Raw genomic sequence first — 24,597 nt, 5'->3', positions numbered from 1 at the left:
TGTTATTTTCCAGTGAAGCGTGAATTAAAATGGTGGTTTGTTATATTGCATGGTTTAGTCTGTTGCCATACACTTTAGAAAACATGGACTAAAAACTAATTTTTAACTATTTAGTAAGACTATTATTATATTATTAGGAAGTAATAACATGCACTTAACTCTATATGTGGACATGTGCAATTTGGGGTCTTTTCTTCTGTTGTCTGAGAGTCGGATATGCATGTTGTAAATGTTTGAAATTATATGCATTTGAATGATCTATGATTTATATTTGTCTTGCATTAAATTGATTGAATGTAATTGTGAGAAGGGTCCCCTTGTTTGAATTTATTAACTGATTTATCCTATATGTTGCTTGTATGTTTGTGGATAGAGGAAGAATGCCCAATCCTTAATTTGCTAGGTGTACGTAAAAAAATTTGGGATATATTATGGTGGTAAGTGGGGGAGAACTATCCCTGGGAAGATAAAAGCTAGTCAATACAAGGGTGGTAAGAGAGAGTGTGTGAAATATGATGGGGATGAGATATTTCTGCTAGATTTGCAAAAGGATTTGCAGAAACTGGTTGGTGAAGGAGTTAAGTTTGAGATTGCAAGTTTGATTGAAGGGAAGTTATGTAGCATAACAAAAGACAAACATCTTATGGATATGTGGGGTAAGCTTACACTTAAACAATACCACCTATTTGTCCTCCCACCTCCACCAACTGCTCATAACTTTCCCCCACCACTTGACGTACTCCAGTAGCATTGCTCATAACTCTCCCCCACCACTTGACTCCACCCCAACACAACTGCCCACAACACCCAAGAAACCTATACAAGTCACTGAAAGTGTTAGAAGATCACATAGCTGATTCAATAATATTAATCCAGTTCCCATTGAAGTTCCCACTCAAAAACCTAAACCAGTTCCCACTCAAAAACCTAAACCAATTCCCACTCAAAAACCTAAACCAATGACACCTATAAGAAAGTCCAACAAGCTTAACATACTGAAAACTAAACCACTTGTAGGTCCCAATGGAGAGCCATTGGTCTTGGACATTTCTGATGATGAAGAAACTGGTGAGCCACAAATAAGAGAGGAGGTGACTGAGAATGTGTTTGAGGGGGACAATGGTGTTCAGCCATCTGGGAATGATATGCACTTGTCTCAATTAGATCTTGTTGATGATGATTTCTATACTCATAATATTAATGAGTTTCTAGATGAATATAATTGAATGAACCTGAAGGTACTCATGTTGAAGTTATTAATGTGTTAGAGGAATTGAAATCTTGTGGTAGTCATGGTGAAGTTGTTAATATGTTAGAGGAATTGAATCATAATGGTACTCATGCTGAAATTGTTGATGTGTTAGAGGATTTGAATCATGATAAAAGGGATACTAAAGAGCCTTTGTATTAGTATGGTCAAACTTTTGGGCTAGTTTTTGGTACTTGGCTAGATGCAGGGTATGATAGCACTGAAGAAGATAGTGATGAAGAGTATTGTCCTACAGGTAGTGCTTATTCTGAGAATGAGTTAGATGATGATATTAATCCAATGATGGTTGATGAAGAAGTCCACAATTTAGAAGAAGAATTACAAGGCACTATTTTGGGAAATTGGTCCATGGGAACAACAAATGTTTTCAAGTTTGAGGAGATGGCTAAGGTTTCTGACCCTGTTGAAACTTCTAAAAGGTTTGGCATATGTGACTTGAAGCCTAAAATGACATGGGCAACTGTAGAGGATTGTAGAGAGTTCTTCCAGACAATGGCAATTAAGCACAAGTTTAGTACACAACAAGTGAGAAATGACAGAGAGAGATACATTTTGGCATGCAAAGATCCTAGCTGTGAATGGACTATAACTGCTACTCTTACAAGAAAAGACATGCACACTTTTGTTCATAGAAACTATAATGATGAACATACATGTGAAGCTAGTGTGAAGAACAGGTTTACACAAGCTAGAGCACCATGGGTAACTCAAGCACTTGAAAATAAGATGAGAGATCATCCAGATCACAGATCTAAGGATATACAAGCAGAGATGTTTTTTCAGTATGGAGTTAGCATATCCTATTGGATTGGTTGGAATGCTAGGACATTGATGCTTGAAGTGATCAATGGCAATTGTGAGGAGGGTTATAGACTAGTCCCAGAGATGTGTAGGCAGATTATAAAGTCTAACCCTGGTAGCCTTGCCAAGCATTTTGTGAATGAAAAGAATCAAAGTTTCATTGGTGTTATTGCATTCAAGTCATCACTTGATGGATGGTTGAATGGTTGTAGACCAATTTTAGGTCCGGATGGCTGTTTTCTCAAAGGCAAGTATGGTGGGTGTTGTTTAACTATTATTGGACTGGATGCCATGAATGGGATAGTCCCTCTTGGTTTTTACATATACAAAAGGGAGAATGGGGATATATGGAGGCAGTTCGTATGTGAGATGAAGCCATTTCTCGACATGCATAAAGACAAACTTACCTTCATCAGTGACAGACAAAAAGGACTAATAAGTGTTGTTGATAAGTACTTAATTTTCATATTCAAATCACAGGTAATGACAATATTAAGCATATGACTAATAAGTGATGTTGTTGAATATTAAGCATTTGTCAAATTTTAGTCATAATGATAATATGTATATGTTTTTTGTTCTAGGTATTGCTTGAGACATATGTATAAGAACTTCAAAAAGAATTTTAGTGGTGAATTATGGGAGAATTTAGCTTGGGGTCCAGTTAAGGCATACAAGCAACAAGAACTGATAAAAATATTGGGTGTTATCAACAAAACAGATAGTAAAGCTTTGGATTGGTTAGACACTGAGCCAAGGAGTTGCTGGGCTAGGGCACACTTTGACTGGATATCAAAGTGTGATGAGTTAACCAATATAATTTCAGTGAAAGCTTCAATTCCTGGATATTGCGCATCAGAGATAAACCATTAGTCCATTTTATAGATAAGTACAACCTAAATTTGTTGCAAATGATTTATGATTGAAGGGAATTGTCATTGTCATTGATGCCTGGTGAAGTTGTACTAAATGTGTTGTTCATGATAAAAAAGAGGGAGTTGAGATACAATTGGTATAAGATAAAGGGTGTATCAGATGTTGAATACTTAGCAATCAACACCAAGACTGGGACTAAGTACAATGTTGATATTGGCAAACTTCAATGCTCTTGCATTGAGTGGAAAATGTCAGGAGTGCCTTGTGCACATGCTGTTGCAGTCCTTACACCAAGGAGGCCCCAATAGGCAAGGTAATTAAGTAATTTACTTCATTGCATATTGTTTTAATTTGTTTTGATTTTGTTATTAATTAAGTCCATTTTTTTTTTACAGGTATTGCAGTCCATATTTTAGTGTGGAAGTATTTAGAGCAACTTATGCAAATTATCTTTATCCACTTGATAATGTTAAGGACTAGCCATAAATAGTAAGTTCATACTAGTAGGGAACTTTAATAACTTCCTAACTTGTTTCTTAATAACTATAAACCCTAACTTAATAATTTATTGCTTACTATATACATGAAAACCCATCAAAGTTTGTTCTGCCTCTTGAACACACTAGAAAGGCTGGAAGACCAAAAAAATAGAGAATTAGGAGTGAAGATGAACCACTTAAGACTCATAGAAAATGTGCAAAGTGTGGAACACCTGGTCATAATACCTTAACTTGTGACGCAAGAAAGAAAGGGGTTCATGGCAAGAGAGGGAAGGGTAAAGGCCAAGGTAACACTTCATAGTTAACTAATGAGTAATTAAAGTTAGTAATGGTAGTTAACTAATGAGTAATGATTTAGTTGAAGGTGGACAAGACCATAATGAAGCAACATCTCAACAAGAAGCATCTTAACAACAAGCACCAGAGCAACATGCTTCCACTTGAAGAAGCCAATAAGAGAGGAGGGAGGAAAAGAAAGAGTGCTCCACTACAACAAGAACAAGCGTAACATGCACCACAACAAGTGGAACATGAAGCACCACAAGTAGTTGAAGGAGGAGGTGGAAGAAGGCCAAGAGGAGGAAGAGCACTAGAAGCAAAAGTTCAACATGAAGCATCAAGAGCACTAGAAGGAGGAGTTAGAGCAAGGAGCACAAGGCCAAGAGGAGGAAGAGCACCAGCAACAGAAGTTGAACATGAAGCAGAAGCAGCAGCAACAGAAGGAGGAGTTAGAGAAAGGAGCACAAGGCCAAGAGGAGGAATAGCACTAGCAATAAAAGTTCAACATGAAACAACAACAACAAGCACCAGAAGGAGAAGTTAGAGCAAGGAGCACAAGGCTAAGAGGAGGAAGAGCAACACACCTACCTCCAATGCAACAAGCACCACCACCACAAGATGAAGAATCCATAGGAGGAAGTAGAAGGCCAAGAGGACCAACACCAGGCACAGGAGTGAGGACAAGGGGTTTATATAGGCTAATGTTTGGAGATGACAATGTACCAACACCTTCAAAACCTCTAATAAATTTAAGTCAGAGAGCTGCAGTGGCAGCCACTTAGTCAGACACAGTGAAAGCAAATCCAAGACTGAATGTTGATGTGAAAACAAACTCTTTATCATTTCAGTTTTTAGTTTTAGTTACATTTTGGTACTTAAGCTATTGGTCTGGTGTACTTTTGGATTTGTAATGCTATATTTTGGGATTAGATGTACTTTTCGATTTGTAATGCTATATTGGTATGAAATTTTTCAGTTTAATTGTCCTATGTTTTGTAAATTTGTGAATGTTATGTTATAATTTGGAGTACCAACAACAATAATAGATTAGATAAGTAGATTAACAAACATGAAGCAACAACGACAAGACTGGGATATGGACTTGAAATTAAAAACACTTGAAGAACATTAACATACATACTAATAACGGATATAAAGAACTCCCAACACCATCAACATTAACATACTAAATATTAACACCATCATCATTATATCTCAAGAACTCCTAACACTATCAGAAACACACACCTTCCTCACATTCATCATTTGCCTGAGATAATATCTCTTTCATGTGCTCTAAAAAATTCATTTGGTCAACTTCATCATTCCCCTAATCGTGATAGTGAACTGAGAAACTGTTGCTGCTTTTTTTGATGAATTTTCTTTCTTGTTTGCACTGTGTTTTCTTGGTTTATCTTCTTTTTCCTTCTTCTTCTTTGCACGACCAACTGCTTCTGATGTCTTCCCATTGCCCTTTGCCCTATCCATGATTGATTGTATGCTTGTAAGAGTAACTATTAGAAATGGTATGAGAGAAGCTGCTTGACGCATTTTATAGAACTATGTTGGTAAAGTATGAAAGGCCACATTATTGGAAATTATATTGCTTCTGTGACTTTGGAAACATATGAAACCACAGTGCAATGCAATCAATAAATTAAAGGGGACTCTAAATTAAATTAAACTAAATAAAGAAACATGTGACACAATAGTGCAATGCAAACGTCTGCAACAAAATGTAGACAAACTGATATAGTATCCTACTGCCAGACATGTTTCCTTCAAAATACAAAATGACAAAGACAAAACAAACCCTATGGGTACCCCACAACGCAACAACACTCATGCCCACAAACATCACAATTAATGACAAGTGTGACCTTTTTCTCAATGGGCAGAAGAAGCTGGTTGTCAGCAGTAGTTAGTTGAACCTTATTGAAATATCCAACCCAATCACAGTGGAGCCACAACTCATGTACTTTGCCAGATTTATCTTCATACTTGACCAAATCCATAATGTCTCTACAGTTTTCCATATTGCATCTCTTTTCCAGGTATGGACACTTACGAGTTGTGTGGTCTTCTTGGAAACATAGCTAACATATCTGTGAAAACCAAGATTATATAAGTTAGACTTTGATACAAGAAATAAGGCCATCTTTTAGGACTTGGTCCCTACTATTACTTGATAAATTAGAATTTAGTCCTACTTGTTAGCCATTAGAATTTTGAAGTAAGGTGGAGAGGTAGGAAAAGTGTACCTGTGGCGCCACAAAAGTGCTGATAGAGGCTCCCCCTATATTTCCTTCTAAGTGAGATTTGCAAAGGATGAATGGTTTGTTTAATTTCTTGTTTGCCCTTTTTCGAATTGCAAAGGATGATTGGTTTCTCTTATACAGAGGATCACCAACGGATCTATTGTTTTGGCCATTGATTTATTTGTCAGTTAGATTTGTCACACGTGGCAATTAAGTCAATTTGAGCGAGATTCCAACGGCTATTTTAGTTATTCACGTGATGTTGCACTCGAGGGGTATTATTGTCATTTCAAAAATATAAGCAGATTGACCACGGTCACCTTAGTTGACTGGCGGTCAAAAACCAAAACTAGGACTATACCCTAATATTCAAGCTTTTCTATACCAAACTCTAATAAACCAACTATGGTTAGGACCAAAGTCTAAATACCCCTTTCTTTTTCACCAAATTAAAGCTAAAAAAAAAAGACGTAAATAAATATGAGGGATAGAAGAATATATTTGGAGTCTCATGGTCTCACCATATATGTTTTTCTTTTTTGGAAACAAAAACAAGTAAACATTTGTGGAAAAAAATTTGAATGATTATTTGGAGAGAGAATGAGATAAATCTTTGCTTTAGATTTGTATTAATTAGAGTTAATCAATAGTTGAAAAAATGGTAGATATGTTGGTGGAGATGTGTTTATGAGATTTGTCGCTTTTAAGCGCGTGGAAGCGAATTGTTTCTCACATTATAACCTAATGGGGTTTGCAAATTCAATGTGCATACCTATTGGGGTAATGCACAAACAATGTACAATGTGCCAAACAATCAGTTTGCATGCCTAAAATAGGTATGCACAATTGGTGTGCATAATTCAGTAAACTACACATTAAATATGCGCAACAAATCGGTTGGCTTGACCTAATGGGGTATGCGGATTAAGTGTGCATACCTATTGGCGTACGCAAACAATGTACAAAGTGTGCATACCTATTGGCGTATGCAAACAATGTACAAATGGCATGTCGAGTATGTCTCAAGTACACACAGACAATGTGCATACAATGCAAGATATGGAATATGTGATATGTAACCATTTTCTTTTTTGCCAGAATTTAGATATGCACAAACAAACAAATAAACAACGTGTAGAGATATATGCACATACAATGAATGTGCATACCCGAAAAAACTTATTTTTAAATCTGGGCTATTTGTCCTTATAAGTTATTTTTCACCCAAAACATCATGACTGTTTGGGTTATTTGCATTTCAAGTGCGCCTTTTTTGAGTAATTTCGAAACCGGATTGCCCTAGAGAGTGACTTTAACCCGGAGTAGGTCTTTTTGACCAATTTCTTATTGTTCAGCTCCAGTTGGCTCTTAATGGGCTATAAGGAATGTGTTTCTGTAATTCTGTCTAGTTACTGATTTAGGACTCCGCTGGGTTCCCCACCTTTTGAGTCCATAGGTCACCTTCCTGGCTTTGTACACTAAAAACCAAAAATAGCTTTGTAAAACATTGCTCTTTACAAAATGAAGGCGTTTTTATTCATCTAAGTGATTATATTGAATGGTTAACCAATATTACCCCCCACTAGATGAGCCAATTAGGATTTCCTCCCATTAGATGGGAAATTAGGGCCTCCCCCCAATACACACAAAAAAACACGGTAAATCCAAGTTGACTTTTTTTTTTTTGTGTATTTAGGGGGCAGATCCTAATTTCCTCATCTAGTAAGGGAAAATCCTAATTGGCTCATCTAGTAGAGAGTAATACTAGTTAACTCTATATTGAAAAAGAAAACGAAAATACGCCCCCACGCGACATTTTACATGGAGGTGGCCCCATTAATTGCACCTATTCATCGAAAGGGTTGCGCACTCATCGCGGGCGCGGCATACTATCACAATTGAAGGTAAATATATTATATCGTTTTTGACATGAGCACGATATCTGCTTTTTTGATACATTTCTACCAAGTGCATACAATTTTCGGTAGATATTAAACACCTGAAAAGTGCATGTTTACTATGCAAATTAATTTGAACAATATTGATCGGATCTCTTCTGCTAACCGCTGCTTATTATGCAATGTGCTTCCTTAGTGATAGCCTTCTGGTGAGCTTCACTGTAATTAGAGCCAAGAGTGTAGCAGTTGGGACAAAAACAACGTCAGGAATAATCTTTATCTTATTAAGTTGTGGGACATTCTCCCCAGCTCTCTTTAAGGCCATGGCAGCTGGAGGTGTTACCAGTCCTGTTATCATGGTGTAATCGTCTAATTTGCTAAGGTTAACAAATTTCACCATGAAATCTTCTATGACCTTTTTCTTCTGCTCTGCAGTAGACTCTTGCCATTTTCGAAAACATTCCTACATTATCTTTTAACAGATCAGATTTCAAATGGTATCCGAATTGGTTTACTTGACAGCGAACGAAATAAAAAATGCCAATTGAAAAAATAAAATGAAATAGAGCCAACTTACCTCCACATCTTCGCGCTGAGGTACATCATAATGCATACCAGGTAATGCCGAGTTGAATGTGCTGCCATGGTAGGAAATCAACCGTAAGGTATGGTTGTAGTGGATCTAAGACATATAAATTAACATAGCGCCTAGGTAAAAATGCGGAGATTTTAGCGAAACTCACCAACAGTTTTGGAAAATATGAACTAATTAGTCTAGTAAGTAACAAGAACGACCGTCAATTTCAATTTTTATGAGACGGTTACACAAGTCATATAGGCACCAGATCGTTATTATCAATACAAACATTGGCAGATGCTCAATATTACAAAATTTGTAAAATTTCCTAGTATCAGAAGAGGCAACAAAATCTGAAACAGCCTGTACAGTTTTATTGACGGACTTTTTGGCTTTTCTAGAGTCTCCGCAATAGTCATTTCCAAGATTTTAATAGTTAACTAGATATCCGTATGATTATACTAGACTACTAGTGTAAACTGAAACAACATTAGAAAGAAAGTAAACTTCATCATCGATAGCTTACATAAAGATATCAAGCATAGCAATGTGGAATTCGTCAAAATTCTTTATGTCTTTCGTAATAAATTGCTTGTAGACTGTATCTGTTAACAAATTCAACACCTGCACAGAGGGTACCCCTGTACATAAAAGAAAGAAAAGAGAGGTAAAGAAGTGCTCATTGTATGCAAATCTGGTAGCCTATTAATAGAATAAATAAATATATTAAACTTTTACGCCAGAATATAACATGAGCTTAATTTCCTAGAAGATGTAGTATAACCTTTATTAATATCAACAGCTTTAATATGGGAAAAATCAGTCTAGGAATATAGAGAAAAGATAACATGATAACAGAAAATGACGTGGAGACAACGCTTACTGACCTTTATTCATATAGCTCATTAGCAATCCCATTTGAAATGAACAGAAGATGTGAAGGTCCAAATAGAGTAAGCATGGGTGGTCTTATAAATAGAAACATGTGAGATTCTCTTTAGATCATGGAAGAAGGAAACATTTCTAGGCATGGAATGGCTTGTATGTTTTTTGGAGTGATTTTCAAGTAAGGAATCTATTCTCCTAAGGTTTTCCCTTATTTATATCCCTAAGGTCTTGTACTCCTAGGAGTTGGATTATATGTACGCAACACGCCTCTTTGGAGGCCACGCATTTCTAGAGCACAAACAGCTGCAATGAAAAGATAATTTTAACTCCGGCAGCGTGAGGACTACCAAGAAGTTTGAATTCTCCTATAGAACGGGTGTCACCATCTATGATGTTTTTTACCTGATGTGGTTAATTTGGATATGTTATACTTGTATAACAATTGCATATTCATCACGGCTTCAGCTGACAAAGTGTTAGTTTTGTTTTTTTTGACTGGAGGTACTGAGTAACCAATTCCTTTGGATTTCATCTGAAGTTTTTTTCATGCCAAAAAAAATCAAAATCAAAAATCAAATATTCAACCCTGAAAACTCGGCATAAGAGATATATATATATATATAAAAGCTTTCGAACCCGTCTTACGAACGGGTGCCGTTATATTAAATTATTGTAAAAAATATTAGCAACTATGAATAGCTATGAGATATGAAAATTATATTAATCAATCATTTAAATTTCTTGCACCACTCTCTATAAAAAGAAAGCATCAAACCTTGATAAAACTCATCGACTTCTTTTTGTTGTTAGATTTAATAATAGAAGTTTAATTGAAATTTTGTGAGAATTCTCAATGTGACGAAGATAATATTGAAGTTACTTAAATAGCATGACATTCTTAATCATCTGGGCTATTAAATCGTTGAGTACTCCCCGAGTAATCAATGAGTACTCGCTACTCGCTGTTTAGCCGACCCGACTAACAATTTAATCCCCGATTACAATCGGGCTCAAAAAGTCCCCGAGTACTCGGCCGATTAGGCCCGATTAGCCTAGTAATTGTGTTCACTATTTCAATGTTAAACATTGAACTCGACATTTCGCCGATTTGCCAACCCTCGATTCTGTAAAGTTCTACATTTTAATCATATTTATTTTAGTTGATTGAGTGTTTTAATTGTCTATTGATTAATTGGGTTCTTAATTGGCTTCATTATGTTGGTATTTCAAAGTTAAATATATTTAATAATTATTAGTAAAGAAATATAGTGTTATGAAAAATCGTCCGATTAATTCCGATTAATCCCTGACCGATTACACCTACTCGCTACTCGCTTATGATTAACTGTGCAGTTAAATCGCTACTCGGTCACTACTCGCTGTTAATTACTTTTTGAGATTAGTTCAATACATCTGCATCAAGTTTCTGATTTTCCGTTATTTATATTTTGAGGTTAGTTGAATGCAATTGTATCCAATTTCCAATTCCCGTTATTTAATTTTTGAGATTAGTTCAATGCAGTTGCATCCAGCTTCCGATTTCTCATTAATTATTATTTGTGGTTAGTTAAATACATTTGCATCCAATTTTCAATTTAATGTTAATTGTTCTTTGAGATAAGTTCAATGCATTTTGCATCCAGTTTCTGATTTCCGATTAATTATTCTGTGAGATTAGTTTAATGCATTTGCATCCAGTTTCTAGTTTCCGATTTCTCGTTTATTATTTGATAAGATTGCATTTGTATCTAGTTCCCGATTTCTAGTTAATTATTGTTTGAGGTTAGTTCAATAAATTTGCATCCAGTTTCCGATTTTCCGTTAATTATTTCTTGAGGTTAGTTCAATCCATTTGTATCCAATTTATTATTTATGCTTTGAGGTTAGCTCGATGCAATTACATCCGGTTTCTGATTTCCCGTTAACTATTCTTTAAGATTATTTCAATGCATATTTGCATTTAGTTTCTGATTTCCCACCAATTATTCTATGAGGTTAGTTCAATGCAGTTACATTTGGTTTTTGATTTTATGTTAATTATTTTTTGAGTTTAATTCAATGCGTTTGCATCCAGTTTTTGGTTTCCCAATAATTATTATTTGAGGTTTGTTTAATATATTTGCATACCGTTAAGATTTCCCATTAAATATTTTTCAAGGATTTGCATCCAATTTCTAATTTTTCGTTAGTTATTCTCTGACGTTAGTTTAATGCAATTGCATCCAGTTTTCGATTTCTAGTTAATTACTTTTTGAGTTTAGTTTATTGTATTTGCATAAAATTTTCGATTTCCCATTAATTACTTTTTTAGCTTAGTTATGTATTTGAATCTAGTTTTCGATTCCGTTTAATTATCCAATGTGGTGTGTAATACAAATTTCTATTCATCCATCTGTAGTGTCCTTGCAAACATGACATAAAAAATAAATTTTGTTTGATTTACTATATTGGATCATCAAAGATTATCCAGTTCCCGATTTTCCGTTAATTATTCTTTAAATTATGCATGACTTACTATGTGAAATCTGCAAAGATTATCTACGAACGGGTATTGTTATATTAATTATTCTAAAAAATATTTGCAAATATACAAAACTATTATATATTAATATTATATTGATCACTCATCCAAATTTCTTATAATATGAAAACCTCACTCTCTATTAAAGAAAAACTCACATTTGATAAAACCCTTCAACTTCATTTGGTTGTTTAATAATAGAAGTTTGATTGAAGTTTTGTGAGATTGCCTAATAAGACGAAGATTCGTATATATTAAAGCTACTTGAATAGCAAGGACTTACCAATCAAACAGAAAGAGATAAGATAAACACAATTTTAAATGCAAAACACAACATATAATCCAACTATGTTTTGAGGTTAGTTCAATGCATTTGCATCAAGTTTCTGATTTTCCATTATTTATATTTTGAGGTTAGTTCAATGCAGTTGAATCCAATTTCCGATTCCTGTTATTTTTTTTTAAGTTAGTACGTTTAATGCGGTTGCATCTAGTTTCCGATTTCTCGTTAATTATTATTTGTGGTTAGTTCAATACATTTGCATCCAATTTTCAATTTCATGTTAATTGTTCTTTGAGATAAATTCAATGCGTTTGCATCCAGTTTCTGATTTCCGATTAATTATTCTGTGAGATTAGTTTAATGCATTTGCATACAGTTTTCGATTTCTCATTTATTATTTGATAAGGTTGCATTTGCATCTAGTTTCCGATTTCCTGTTAATTATTGTTTGAGATTAATTCAATGAATTTGCATCCCATTTCCAATTTCCCGTTAAGTATTTCTTGAGGTTAGATCAATGCATTTGCATCCAGTTTATTTTTTAAGATTAGTTTAGTGCAATTGCATCCGGTTTCTGATTTCCCGTTAATTATTCTTTAAGATTAGTTCCATGCATTTGTATCATGTTTCCAATTTATAATTAATTTTTCTTTGAGGTTAGTTCAATGCAGTTGCATTCAGTTTTCGATTTCCCGTTAATTTAATCTTTGAGGGTTAGTTTAATGCATTTGCATCCAGTTTCTGATTTCCTGACAATTATTTTTTTATATTAGTTTGATATATTTGCTTCCAAGTTTTGATTTTCCGTTAATTATTCTTTGAGGTTAGTTTAATGCAGTTGTATCTATATTCCGATTTTCTATTAATTATTTTTTAAGATTAGTTTAATGCTTGCATTTACATCCAGTTTTCGATTTCTCGTTAAATATTATCTGAGGTTAGTTCGATGCATTTGCATCCAGTTTTCGGTTCCCCATTAATTATTCTTTGAAGTTACTTTCATTCAGTATTATATATGTTTTAAAATATTTGTTATTATTGCTTTGCCGTTATTTTTTTTTCATTTTCTATTATATATTTTGTGATGTTATTTTTTGTATAATTTAATTTTCCACATGTAATTTGTTTTGGTTTGGTTATAGTGAGTGCTTCATAACCACAAAAAATTAGGTTTGAATTTATTTTGTAGGTGAAGTTTTACGTACGTACTTATTTTAAGTTAACTCAAGTAGTTACTTTTTAGATAATTCATTTTGATGCGCCAGAATTGTGATATATATATATATATATATGTCATAATTATTGTGATTTTTGGAATCCTTAACTATGAAGAAATGTTTAAATCTCATTGTGGATAGCACATCAACTCGAAAGGATTTTAGGAAAATCGTTTTCGATGAAAACTATTGTTTTTAGCAATTTAGTTTTTTGTCTCTTTTTTTTTTTCGTAATTAGCTATATTGTTTAGGAAAAGTTGGAGACTCTGTGAAACTCTAGATGAGATTATTTTTTCGTAATTAGTTATAGTGTTTAGGAAAAGTTAGAGACTCTCTAAAACTTTAGATGGGATTGTTTTCTTATTTATATTCTACTTTTTTATAAGTAGTAATAGAGTTTAGAAAAAATTGGAGTCCCTCCGAGTGTTCCAAAAAATAGATTGGTGAGGGTAACTATAATATATATATAAGGAATTGGAATATGTCGTAATTATTGTGGTCGTAATTGTGATTTTTTGAATCTTTAACTGATTAAATGTCTAAATCACACAGTGGATGACGCATCAAATCGAAAGGGTTTTAGGAAAATCGTTTTCGGTGGAAATTATTGTTTTTAGCAATTTAATTTTTTGTCTCCTATTTTTTTTCGTAATTAACTATATTGTTTAGGAAAAGTTGGAGATTCTGTGAAACTCTAAATGAGATTGTTTTTTCGTAATTAGCTATAATGTTCAGGAAAAGTTGGAGAGCTAGTCTGTGAAACTCGAGATGGGATTGTTTTCTTATTTATATCATACTTTTTTATATTTAGTAATAGAGTTTATGAGGGTATAACTATAATATATATCTAAAGATAAAGATAAATATTTGTTTCCTATTTTATCTCCTACTTTTTTCTTAATTAGTCATGACACGTGGACACTCTAGAAACGCTTCTTCAATTGACGGGTAGAGCTATATAATATATATACTAGCTTTCGAACCCGTCCTACGAACGGGTGCCGTTATATTAAATTATTATAAAAAAATATTAGAAATTATGCATAGCTATGAGATATGAAAATTATATTAATCAGTCATTCAAATTTAATGCACCACTCTTTATAAAAAGGAAGCATCAAACTTTGATAAAACTCATCGACTTCTTTTTGTTGTTAGATTTAATAATAGAAGTTTGATTGAAGCTACTTGAATAGCAAGACATTCTTAATCATAAGAACAAAATTATGATAAACACTACTTAAAATGCAAAACTATATTTGTCGAGACATTTATTCCCCCTATATATAATACAAACATGTTTTAGGGTTATTAGTTCAATGCATTTGCATCAAGTTTATGATTTTCCATTAATTATTCTTTGAGGTTAGTTCAATGTAGTACATTGGATTCAATTTCCAATTTCTCATTAATTATTCTTTGAGGTTAGTTCAATGCAGTTGCATCAAGTTTCCGATTTCCCGTTAATTATTATTTGAGGTTAGTTCAGTGTAATTGCATCCACTTTATAATTTCTTGTTAGTTATTCATTAAGGTTAATTCAGTACAATTGCATCTAATTTTTTATGTTTTGTTAATTAGTCTTTGAGATTAGTTCAATGCATTTGCATCCAGGTTTCAATCTCCCGTTAATTATTCTTTGAGATTAATTCAATACATCTGCATCCAGTTTCTGATTTTCTGTTATTTATATTTTGAGGTTAGTTGAATGCAGTTGTATCTAATTTCCAATTTCAGTTATTTAATTTTTGAGGTTAGTTCAATGCAGTTGTATCCAGCTTCCGATTTCTCGTTAATTATTATTTGTGGTTAGTTCAATACATTTGCATCCAATTTTCAATTTCATGTTAATTGTTCTTTGAGATAAGTTCAATGCATTTGCATCCGGTTCGATTTTCGATTAATTATTCTCGTGAGATTAGTTTAATGCATTTCGTCCAGTTTCCAATTTTCGTTTATTATTTGATAAGATTGCATTTGTATCTAGTTCCCGATTTCCAGTTAATTATTATTTGAGGTTAGTTCAATGAATTTGCATCCAGTTTCTGATTTTTCGTTAATTATTTCTTGAGGTTAGTTCAATGTATTTGCATCCAATTTATTATTTATGCTTTAAGGTTAGTTCGATGCAATTACATCCGGTTTCTGATTTCCCGTTAACTATTCTTTGAGGTTATTTCCATGCATATTTGCATTTAATTTCTGATTCCCACCAATTATTCTATTAGGTTAGTTCAATGCAGTTACATTCGGTTTTTGATTTTCTGTTAATTATTTTTTGAGTTTAATTCAATGTATTTGCATCCAGTTTTTGGTTTCCCATTAATTATTATTTGAGGTTTGTTTAATATATTTGCATACCGTTTAAGATTTCTCATTAAATATTTTTCAAGAATTTGCATCCAATTTCTAATTTTCTGTTACTTATTCTCTAACGTTAGTTTAATGCAATTGCATCCAGTTTTCGATTTCTAGTTAATTACTTTTTGAGTTTAGTTTATTGCATTTGCATAAAATTTTCTATTTCCCGTTAATTACTTTTTTAGCTTAGTTATGTATTTGAATCTAGTTTTCGATTTCCTTTTAATTATCCAATGTGGTGTGTAATACAAACTTCTATTGATCCATCTGTAGTGTCCTTGCAAACATGACATAAAAAATAAATTATGTTTGATTTACTATATTGGATCATCAAAGATTATCCAGTTCCCGATTTACCGTTAATTATTCTTTAAATTATGCATGACTTATTATGTGAAATCTACAAAGATTATCTACGAACGGGTGTTGTTATATTAATTATTCTAAAAAATATTTGCAAATATGCATAACTATTATATATTAATATTGTATTGGTCACTCATCCAAATTTTTTATAATGTGAAAATCTCACTCTCTATTAAAGAAAAACTCACATTTGATAAAATCCTTCAACTTCATTTGGTTGTTTAATAATAGAAGTTTGACTGGAGTTTTGTGAGATTGCCTAATAAGGCGAAGTTCGTATATATTGAAGCTACTTGAATAGCAAAGACTTACTAATCATACAGAAAGAGATAAGATAAACACAATTTTAAATACAAAACACAACATATAATCCAACTATGTTTTGAGGTTAGTTCAATGCATTTGCATCCAGTTTCTGATTTTCCGTTATTTAAATTTTGAGGTTAGTTCAATGCAGTTGAATCCAATTTCCGATTCCCGTTATTTTTTTTAGGTTAGTACGTTCAATACGGTTGCATCTAATTTCTGATTTCTCGTTAATTATTTGTGGTTAGTTCAATACATTTCCATCCAATTTTCAATTTCATGTTAATTGTTCTTTGAGATAAGTTCAATACATTTGCATTTCTGATTTCCGATTAATTATTCTGTGAGATTAGTTTAATGCATTTGCATACAGTTTTCGATTTCTCGTTTATTATTTAATAAGGTTGCATTTGCATCTAGCTTCCGATTTCATGTTAATTATTGTTTGAGGTTAATTCAATGAATTTGCATCCAGTTTCCAATTTCCCATTAAGTATTTCTTGAGGTTAGTTCAATGCATTTGCATCCAGTTTATTTTTTAAGATTAGTTCAGTGCAATTGCATCCGGTTTCTGATTTCCTGTTAATTATTCTTTAAGATTAGTTCCACGTATTTGTATCATGTTTCCAATTTATAATTAATTTTTATTTGAGGTTAGTTCAATGTAGTTGTATCCAGTTTTCGATTTTCCGTTAATTTAATCTTTGAAGGTTAGTTCAATGCATTTGCATCCAGTTTCTGATTTCCCGTTAATTATTCTTTAAGATTAGTTCCATGCATTTGTATCATGTTTCCAATTTATAATTAATTTTTATTTGAGGTTAGTTCAATGCAGTTGTATCCAGTTTTTATTTTCCGTTAATTTAATCTTTGAAGGTTAGTTCAATGCATTTGCATCCAGTTTCTGATTTCCCGACAATTATTTTTTGATATTAGTTTGATGTATTTGCTTCCAAGTTTTGATTTTCCGTTAATTATTCTTTGAGGTTAGTTTAATACAGTTGTATCCATATTCCGATTTTCTATTAATTATTTTTTAAGATTAGTTTAATGCTTGCATTTACGTCCAGTTTCCGATTTCTCGTTAAATATTATCTGAGGTTAGTTCGATGGATGATATTCCGATTTTCTATTAATTATTTTTTAAGATTAGTTTAATGCTTGTATTTACATCCAGTTTCCGATTTCTCGTTAAATATTATCTGAGGTTAGTTCGATGCATTTGCATCCAGTTTTCAGTTCCTCATTAATTGTTCTTTGACGTTAGTTTCATTTAGTATTATATATGTTTTAAAATATTTGTCATTATTGCTTTGCCGTTATTTTTTATTATTATTTTTTATTATATATTTTGTGATGTTATTTTTTGTATAATTTAATTTTTCACATGTAATTTGTTTTGGTTTGGTATATAATTTATTTAAGCCCAACGTTCACTTTAATTGAATCTCATTATTCTGCAGAATTATCTTCCCAAATGAACTGAAATTTTGGGAAGATAATCATTATAGTGAATGGTTCATAACTACAAAAAATTAGGTTTGAATTCATTTTGTAGGTGAAATTTTACATACGTACTTATTTTAAGTTAACTTAAGTAGTTACTTTTTAGAGAATTACTTTTTAGAGAATTCTTGATATATATATATATATCGGTAATTCTCTAAAAAATATATATATATATATATATATATATATATATATATATATATATATATATATATATATATATATATATATATTGTTGAAAATTTATAAATTTATAAATTTAATTAGAATATGTCATAATTATTGTGATTTTTGGAATCCTTAACTATGAATAAATGTTTAAATCTCATTGTGGATGGCGCATCAAATCGAAAGGGTTTTAGGAAAATCATTTTCGGTGGAAACTATTGTTTTTAGCAATTTAGTTTTTTATCTCATATTTTTTTTTTCGTAATTAGCTATATTGTTTAGGAAAAATTGGAGACTCTGTGAAACTCTAGATGAGATTATTTTTTCGTAATTAGTTATAGTGTTTAGGAAAAATTAGAGACTCTCTGAAACTTTAGATGAGATTGTTTTTTATAAGTAGTAATAGAGTTTAAAAAAAACTGAAATCCCTGCAAGTGTTCCAAAAAATAGATTGGTGAGGGTATAACTATAATATATATCTAAGGAATTGGAATATGTTGTAATTATTGTGGTCGTAAATTGTGATTTTTTTAATTCTTAACTGAATAAATGTCTAAATCACACAGTGGATGACGCATCAAATCGAAAGGGTTTTAGGAAAATCGTTTTCGGTGAAAATTATTGTTTTTAGCAATTCAATTTTTTGTCTCCTATTTTTTTTCGTAATTAGCTATATTGTTTATGAAAAGTTGGAGATTCTGTGAAACTCTAGATGGAATTGTTTATTGTTTTTTCGTAATTAGCTATAGTGTTTAGGAAAAATTGGAGAGCAAGTCTATGAAACTCAGAGTTTAGGAAAAACTGGAGTTTCTATAAGGGTATAACTATAATATATATCTAAAAATAAAGATAAATATTTGTTTCCTATTTTATCTCATACTTTTTCTTAATTAGCCATGACACGTGGACACCCTAGAAACGCTTCCTCAATTGAAGAGAATAGAGCTATAATATATACATAAAGATAAATCCTATTTTATTTCCTACTTTTTCTTAATTAGTCATGACACGTGGGCACTTTAGAAACGCTTCCTCAATTGAAGAGGGTAGAGCTATAATATATATATAAACCTTATTTATATCCTACTTTTTTATATTTCGTAATAGAGTTTATGAGGGTATAACTATAATATATATCTAAAGATAAAGATAAATATTTGTTTCCTATTTTATCTCCTACTTTTTCTTAATTAGTCATGACACGTGGACACTCTAGAAACGCTTCTTCAATTGACGGGTAGAGTTATATATATATATATATATTGTTTTATAATTGCAAAGTTTCATATTTCTAGTAAAATAAGGCTACAGAGGAAAGCAATATCATGGTGGTCACCTCTGGACATTGTGAGCTTGATCTTCAATCTACGTCCGTAGACCTGGTCTCGGACCTCCCATTTATATAACCATGGGGGTCCTTCCATACAAAAAAGTGTCATCAACATGTAATCTTACATTCTTACACCAAAATCTGCTACAATATCATATGTCTCCTAGTGCATGAGACTATTAGGCAGCGCAGACTTTTTTTGCATTCCCATCTTGATCAGACTATCCATAGCGTTGCACCTGATTTGGAGGTCTTGAGTGCAGCTAACGAATACAATTCCACCCAAAGCCATGTCCATCCTCATTGTATTGCCCCTTTAACACCTTCTAAAATGGTAAGACTGTCATCAAATTAACTTGTTTGTGGCCACTCCTACACCTATGTTGTACACCCCATAGGACATTCCCATAGTAGGTGCTCAACATCTTCACCTGCAGTTTTGCACACAAAGTACTTGATTGTTAGGTGTATCCCCTTTTTCGTATGTTAGTTTGAGTAGCTGCACATCTAGGATATAATTTCCATGCTAGAGCAGAATCTGTAGGGTGGATGTAGTATCTCCATATCCATTTATTCCAGCCAACGACTTCTCTCTTGCCCCTGACTTGGGTTGAAGAAACAGAAAGACAACATTTTATATCAGGCATCTGAACTTTGAGATCTTCCAATGTGCGCAATAGGCTTTTGGAATGTTTCAATTGCAACTTTATTTTCTGTTAGAAGTTGTTTCAGCAAAGTTGGCATTCTCCAGTCACAATCATGTAGCACTTGAGATAATTTAGCACTAAATTCCTTCAACTGTTCGTTGGAAAGCTGCAGTAGTATGGATTGTCCATTGGCAGTCAATCCTCGGACCTGTTCCTGCTAACCATTCAGATCTTGGTTCTACTTCTTGCAACACCCCAACTTGATCCCAGGCCATATATGAGCTCGTCGACTTCCATAGCTGAAGTAAACTCACCGTTGTGTTCGCCAAGCAAAGCTAATGAAGGATACATGTTAGTCCTCATTCCAAGTCACCTCCCTGTTTCCTTAGCACTTGTCTGCTAGAAAGCACGGATACGGACACGCGGACACGACATTTTTCAAAAATATAGGATACGGATACGTCATGGATACGTTTGAATAATATATATATAAATATTATATAATTAAGCATTTTTCACCAAATTCAAATTAAAATGGCAATTCTACTTCATAAAATGACCAATTCAAACACATTAAACAGCAACTTTGTATAAGTGTATAACACTGCAAGCAAATGCCAACAAAAAAATTCAAAACAATACAATGGATTTGTCAATCAAGTTGTCCAACTTCAACTATGTCATCTTCTACATCTTAATTCACTTCATCTTTATTCTCTTGCATCTCTTCTTATCTTGGATTTTATTTCACTTGTTTTTTTTTGTTGAAGTTCCAAAAAAAATTTGTGAGATTACTATTCCTGCGTGTCCCCCGCGTATCGGAAATTAAAAAATCGGATACTCCAAATCGCGTATCCGAGGCGTATCAGGGCGTATCCGTGTCGGATACATATCGGACACGGATATTTCACCCATATAGACGTATCCGTGCTTCATAGCTTGCCTGTTGGTCACCTGCATATAAACAGAGGCTTTGAAGTGCAACCGGTCAACGAATTCAATCTCTAGAAAGTTGCGTGAGTCAGCAGTCAGTCTACTACAACCGGTTGGAAAATGCCATCTTTAGCAAATTAACTGAAAAAAGTGAATTTTACCTTAGAGAATGTAAATTATAGATACAAACATCTGGAAGCAATTCTGAGATTCTAGAGCATGGTCCTGATTTATACGTTAAGATTGGCCAAGTCAAAATAAAGTACGTGAAGGGAAGAAAAATATTTAAACGAAAAAGGTAACAGGGAACATGAATCAGTAGAGGATAGAGATTTTTAGTAGAAAGAGAACGATTTAAAGAAATATCAATTAGCAGCAATCCACACCTCTGATCATGTTTACGCTCACTCCAAGGTCTAAGGCTCTTCTAATTGTTCCTGCGCTATCATGGCAAGGAGGATCAAACAGTGGAAGAAGGTCAACAAATTCCCAGGGGCCTCCAGGGCTGTCTTTGGTACTAGCAGGTACCGCCTAAAAAAAGTAGAAAAAGCATTCCACTTGAACAAAATGCATCCGATCAATCATTACGTAGAAAGTCCACAGTTGATTAGAAGTTTAATTACCTGGCGAGCAACCACAAGGGATCGTAGTCCTCACTCTGCAAATTTGTCAATTATTGAATGAAACCCTCCTTTCTATATCGGATTTGTCCACTGCTAAATTAAGAATCTACAAAGTAGAAAAACGAATGAAACCAATCATTTTAAATAATATTCAGATTAATTGGTGTGAATCTTTTGCATGGAACGGCTTTTACCTGCTCAGGTGTACCTTTGCTCACTCTATGCAAATCGTCAAAGTAAGGGAGTGCAGTCCTCTTGTCTGTTGGATTGAATGGGAGGAAATGACCACTCTGACTCCAGCTCATACCTTATAGACAATAAAATGAACATTCGGGATTCTCGAGGTAACTCCATAATCAGAAGGAAATAAATCTAAATGTTCATGTTGCAGAAAGAACTTTGTTGAAGTGCAAAATAAGGCACAAGAAACCTATTTTCATTAATCTTGCAATAGTACCCCACTAATTACTGTATCAAACCCTTTAGCTCGAAAAGCAAATTTCACAACATGCCATCTAAACATATGCAAAACATTCTCAAATATTGTGCAAAATTGCAATTCCAGTACCTCTTTGTGGTCTCCCAGCATTTGAACAATTGCCGTATCAATGGCGTCTTGATTCTCTAATCTTGAAGCTCTAGCAGCCAAGAGCACGACCAAGTCCTTGTCAGCACCTTTAGCAAAAACCTACGGTGACAGAGATGACATAGCTTCAAAAAACGTTAAGACAATTTTTGTGAATTGAGATAGCAAACTCCTTAGACTATTACTAACTAATACTTAATTTCATTTTTATTTAGTCTTGAATTGTCTTTCTTTTTGAAGCTTTTACTAAAAGCAAGCAGGGGTTAGCATGTGGTTAGCATGTGCCACTAATATGGAATAAATTCATTCACTAGTTCAGCAACAGGTTAGCATGTGCAACTTGTAAGATCTCCCATTCTGAACAAATATCTTTCTAAAGAAAAAAATACTTTGTGGTCACTAAGTTGGTGCATAGTTGAAGAGTAGACATACCATTCTGGGCTCAATCTGGGAGCAACATTTTTAAAATTGGGGCAGATTGTAATAACAGTTCCCCACAACAAAGGCATAAGAGGACTGTTCTGAAAAACATTCATCAGCCCAGAATTCAAGAACAATGACACAGTTCATTTAGAGGTTATGTAAGTAATAATGAAAACTCAGAGTAGGACTTCAATCATATTTTTGTCCACGGTTAGCTTGTTAAGTGTCAATGTGCCGGTTTTATCACTGCATAGTACATCCATCCCCGCCATTTCCTCAATAGCAGTCATTCTCTTTGTTATAGCACCCTGCAAAGAAAACGTGCAAATATATTGACAAGACCTTCATAACGATATAAGTATGAAAATGTGTTTGGACTCTGATCAATGATAAGACTATCTTCACAAACCTGCTGAGATAGACAATGCGAACCAATTGCCATGGTAACAGAAAGAACAGTTGGCATAGCAATCGGGATTCCACCAATGAGAAGCACGAGAAGGGTGTCGATACCAGGACGGTATTTCCTCTTTTGAATCCCATATATTACAATGAGTTCAACAAGCATCCCAAGAGCAATTGAACAGATACAGAACTTTCCGATTGATCTTAGAACCTACAATTCATTAAGTTAAACTATCACTCGTCAAAAATTAGGTGAAGGGCTCATTCGACTAGAAGTTCCTAGACACAAAATGCCATCCAAGCCAATATACCTGCTGAAAATTCCCAACATGTGTAATGTTTTTCACAAGATGAGCTGCTTTCCAAAAGAAAGTATGAACTCCAGTGGCAATGACAACTGCTTCTATTTCACCTTGCTTACACGTTGAACCTTAATAAACCCCACTATTAGGGTGCTTCGTCACTGGCAGTGATTCTCTAGTAAGAGCAGACTGAAAGCGATAACATATGCAAAACTGCAATAATAACGTAGACTATGTTATACTTCAAAGCATTGAAAAATGCAAAAATATAAAAAGAAACCAGACTAATTTACTGAGTACATCTGTATAGCAAAGAAATCCACTATTATCTATTTTTCAGTTATAACATCAAAATCTACGTTCATATCTGAAAATCAAAAGTGTTTTCATATTTAAAGTTGTCCCATGAAATACAAAGTGTGTCAATACACTGCTCACTATTAAGGATATTGCAACATAAAACCTAACATATGCTACCACATCAAACCTACAAAAGATTTTGCTGTATTTAACCTCCGTGACCTGAATTTGGATTGATTGAAAGAAATGACCATCCCTAGTCCCTAGAAGTTAGAGACTTAGATTCAGCAGTATTTGCTAAGTTTATTAACCATAACTTGTAAAACTTAATACCTGGTCAGTTTTTAAAGGGTCTCCTTCAAGAAGACGTGCATCAGCAGGAACAATAACAGTAAGTTAGGAAGCTGAGGTTCGTATCGTAATCTCAAAATTCATCAACATACAGAAATCATCAGCGAAGCTAGACTTACCCCTGGTTGAGTAAGAATAAGGACCATTAGTGCTGCTGCTTCCATGACCCATGACAAAGGATTCCACATAAAGCCCAAGAATTTGAGTATCTTACTTTCCTGTAAAAGTAATCACATAATAACTAAAGATTAAAAGTTGCAAAATTTACAAAAGAGAATTTGAAATGCAAGGAGAACACGGTCAGCTAAACGATGTCTCAACAGACCTTTTTCTCTTCAAGTTTGTTATATCCAAAGAGTTCCAACCGTTCTTGAACTGCATCAGTATTCAGTCCTTCTCTTGTACATTTGAGATTGTCACCGTTCACAAAATGAGACAATGTAGTCTTTCATCAGCGATTAAGCCCCCTTCTTCCGTCTCTAAAACAAAAAAACACCATGGATATTTTGCCTGTGTCAGCAGATTGCATTGTTTCAAAGGGAAAACTTGATGCCATGGAAATCTGGAAAAAGGATCGACACACTGCATTTTTTTTCAGTAATTCCTGGAAAAACTCACA

At 33.4% G+C, this 24,597-nt stretch overlaps 3 protein-coding genes across 4 annotated transcripts; all 3 read right to left on the bottom strand.

Moving 5' to 3' along the window:
- Window positions 1-7,879: 7,879 nt before the first annotated feature.
- Window positions 7,880-9,739, bottom strand: LOC147494188 (calcium ion-binding protein). The gene is made up of 4 exons (XM_086565984.1): window positions 9,347-9,739; window positions 8,986-9,100; window positions 8,460-8,520; window positions 7,880-8,345 (listed from the first exon to the last, which is right to left on the bottom strand). The coding sequence occupies exons 1-4, from the start codon at window positions 9,375-9,377 to the stop codon at window positions 8,058-8,060; spliced, it is 495 nt and encodes a 164-aa protein (XP_086422110.1). The 5' UTR covers window positions 9,378-9,739; the 3' UTR covers window positions 7,880-8,057.
- A 10,839-nt stretch (window positions 9,740-20,578) lies between these two features.
- Window positions 20,579-24,341, bottom strand: LOC147494186 (ATPase 11, plasma membrane-type-like). Of its 2 annotated transcripts, XM_086566642.1 has the most exons (11): window positions 24,304-24,341; window positions 24,098-24,196; window positions 23,337-23,455; window positions 23,030-23,236; window positions 22,630-22,928; window positions 22,180-22,299; window positions 21,806-21,918; window positions 21,612-21,717; window positions 21,375-21,519; window positions 21,150-21,213; window positions 20,579-21,009 (listed from the first exon to the last, which is right to left on the bottom strand). In XM_086566642.1, the coding sequence occupies exons 2-5, from the start codon at window positions 24,147-24,149 to the stop codon at window positions 22,797-22,799; spliced, it is 510 nt and encodes a 169-aa protein (XP_086422768.1). In that variant the 5' UTR covers window positions 24,150-24,196; window positions 24,304-24,341; the 3' UTR covers window positions 20,579-21,009; window positions 21,150-21,213; window positions 21,375-21,519; window positions 21,612-21,717; window positions 21,806-21,918; window positions 22,180-22,299; window positions 22,630-22,796. The 2 variants fall into 2 exon arrangements, with proteins under 2 accessions (XP_086422768.1, XP_086422769.1); XM_086566643.1 differs by lacking the exon at window positions 21,150-21,213 and having other exon boundaries at window positions 20,579-21,129.
- LOC147494187 (plasma membrane ATPase 2-like) lies at window positions 21,358-22,733 on the bottom strand. Its single transcript, XM_086568065.1, has 4 exons — window positions 22,587-22,733; window positions 22,180-22,299; window positions 21,806-21,901; window positions 21,358-21,519 (listed from the first exon to the last, which is right to left on the bottom strand). The coding sequence occupies exons 1-4, from the start codon at window positions 22,731-22,733 to the stop codon at window positions 21,358-21,360; spliced, it is 525 nt and encodes a 174-aa protein (XP_086424191.1).
- Window positions 24,342-24,597: the final 256 nt, after the last annotated feature.

Source organism: Coptis chinensis, chromosome 6, assembly GCF_015680905.1.
Source record: "Coptis chinensis isolate HL-2020 chromosome 6, ASM1568090v1, whole genome shotgun sequence".
Lineage (NCBI taxonomy): Eukaryota > Viridiplantae > Streptophyta > Magnoliopsida > Ranunculales > Ranunculaceae > Coptis > Coptis chinensis.
The sequence above is the reverse complement of the archived record's forward strand: the minus strand, read 5'-3'. Positions and strand labels throughout refer to the sequence as shown.

Bases quoted from the DNA above. Each gene is read 5' to 3' on its own strand.
- LOC147494187 (XM_086568065.1), bottom strand. From the start codon at position 22,733: ATGAATGTTTTTCAGAACAGTCCTCTTATGCCTTTGTTGTGGGGAACT. The intron at 21,902-22,179 runs GTACTGGAATTG...AGCTGGAGTCAG, and splicing joins TGCTGGGAGACCACAAAGAG to AGTGGTCATTTCCTCCCATT. The intron at 21,520-21,805 runs GTAAAAGCCGTT...TACTTTTTTTAG, and splicing joins GCAAAGGTACACCTGAGCAG to GCGGTACCTGCTAGTACCAA.
- LOC147494186 (XM_086566642.1), bottom strand. From the start codon at position 24,149: ATGGGTCATGGAAGCAGCAGCACTAATGGTCCTTATTCTTACTCAACC. The intron at 23,456-24,097 runs GTAAGTCTAGCT...GGGTTTATTAAG, and splicing joins TTATTCTTACTCAACCAGGG to GTTCAACGTGTAAGCAAGGT. The intron at 23,237-23,336 runs GTATATTGGCTT...AATGAATTGTAG, and splicing joins ATGTTGGGAATTTTCAGCAG to GTTCTAAGATCAATCGGAAA.
- LOC147494188 (XM_086565984.1), bottom strand. From the start codon at position 9,377: ATGGGATTGCTAATGAGCTATATGAATAAAG. The intron at 9,101-9,346 runs GTCAGTAAGCGT...TTTTATGTACAG, and splicing joins AATGAGCTATATGAATAAAG to GGGTACCCTCTGTGCAGGTG. The intron at 8,346-8,459 runs GTAAGTTGGCTC...AAGATAATGTAG, and splicing joins CTCAGCGCGAAGATGTGGAG to GAATGTTTTCGAAAATGGCA.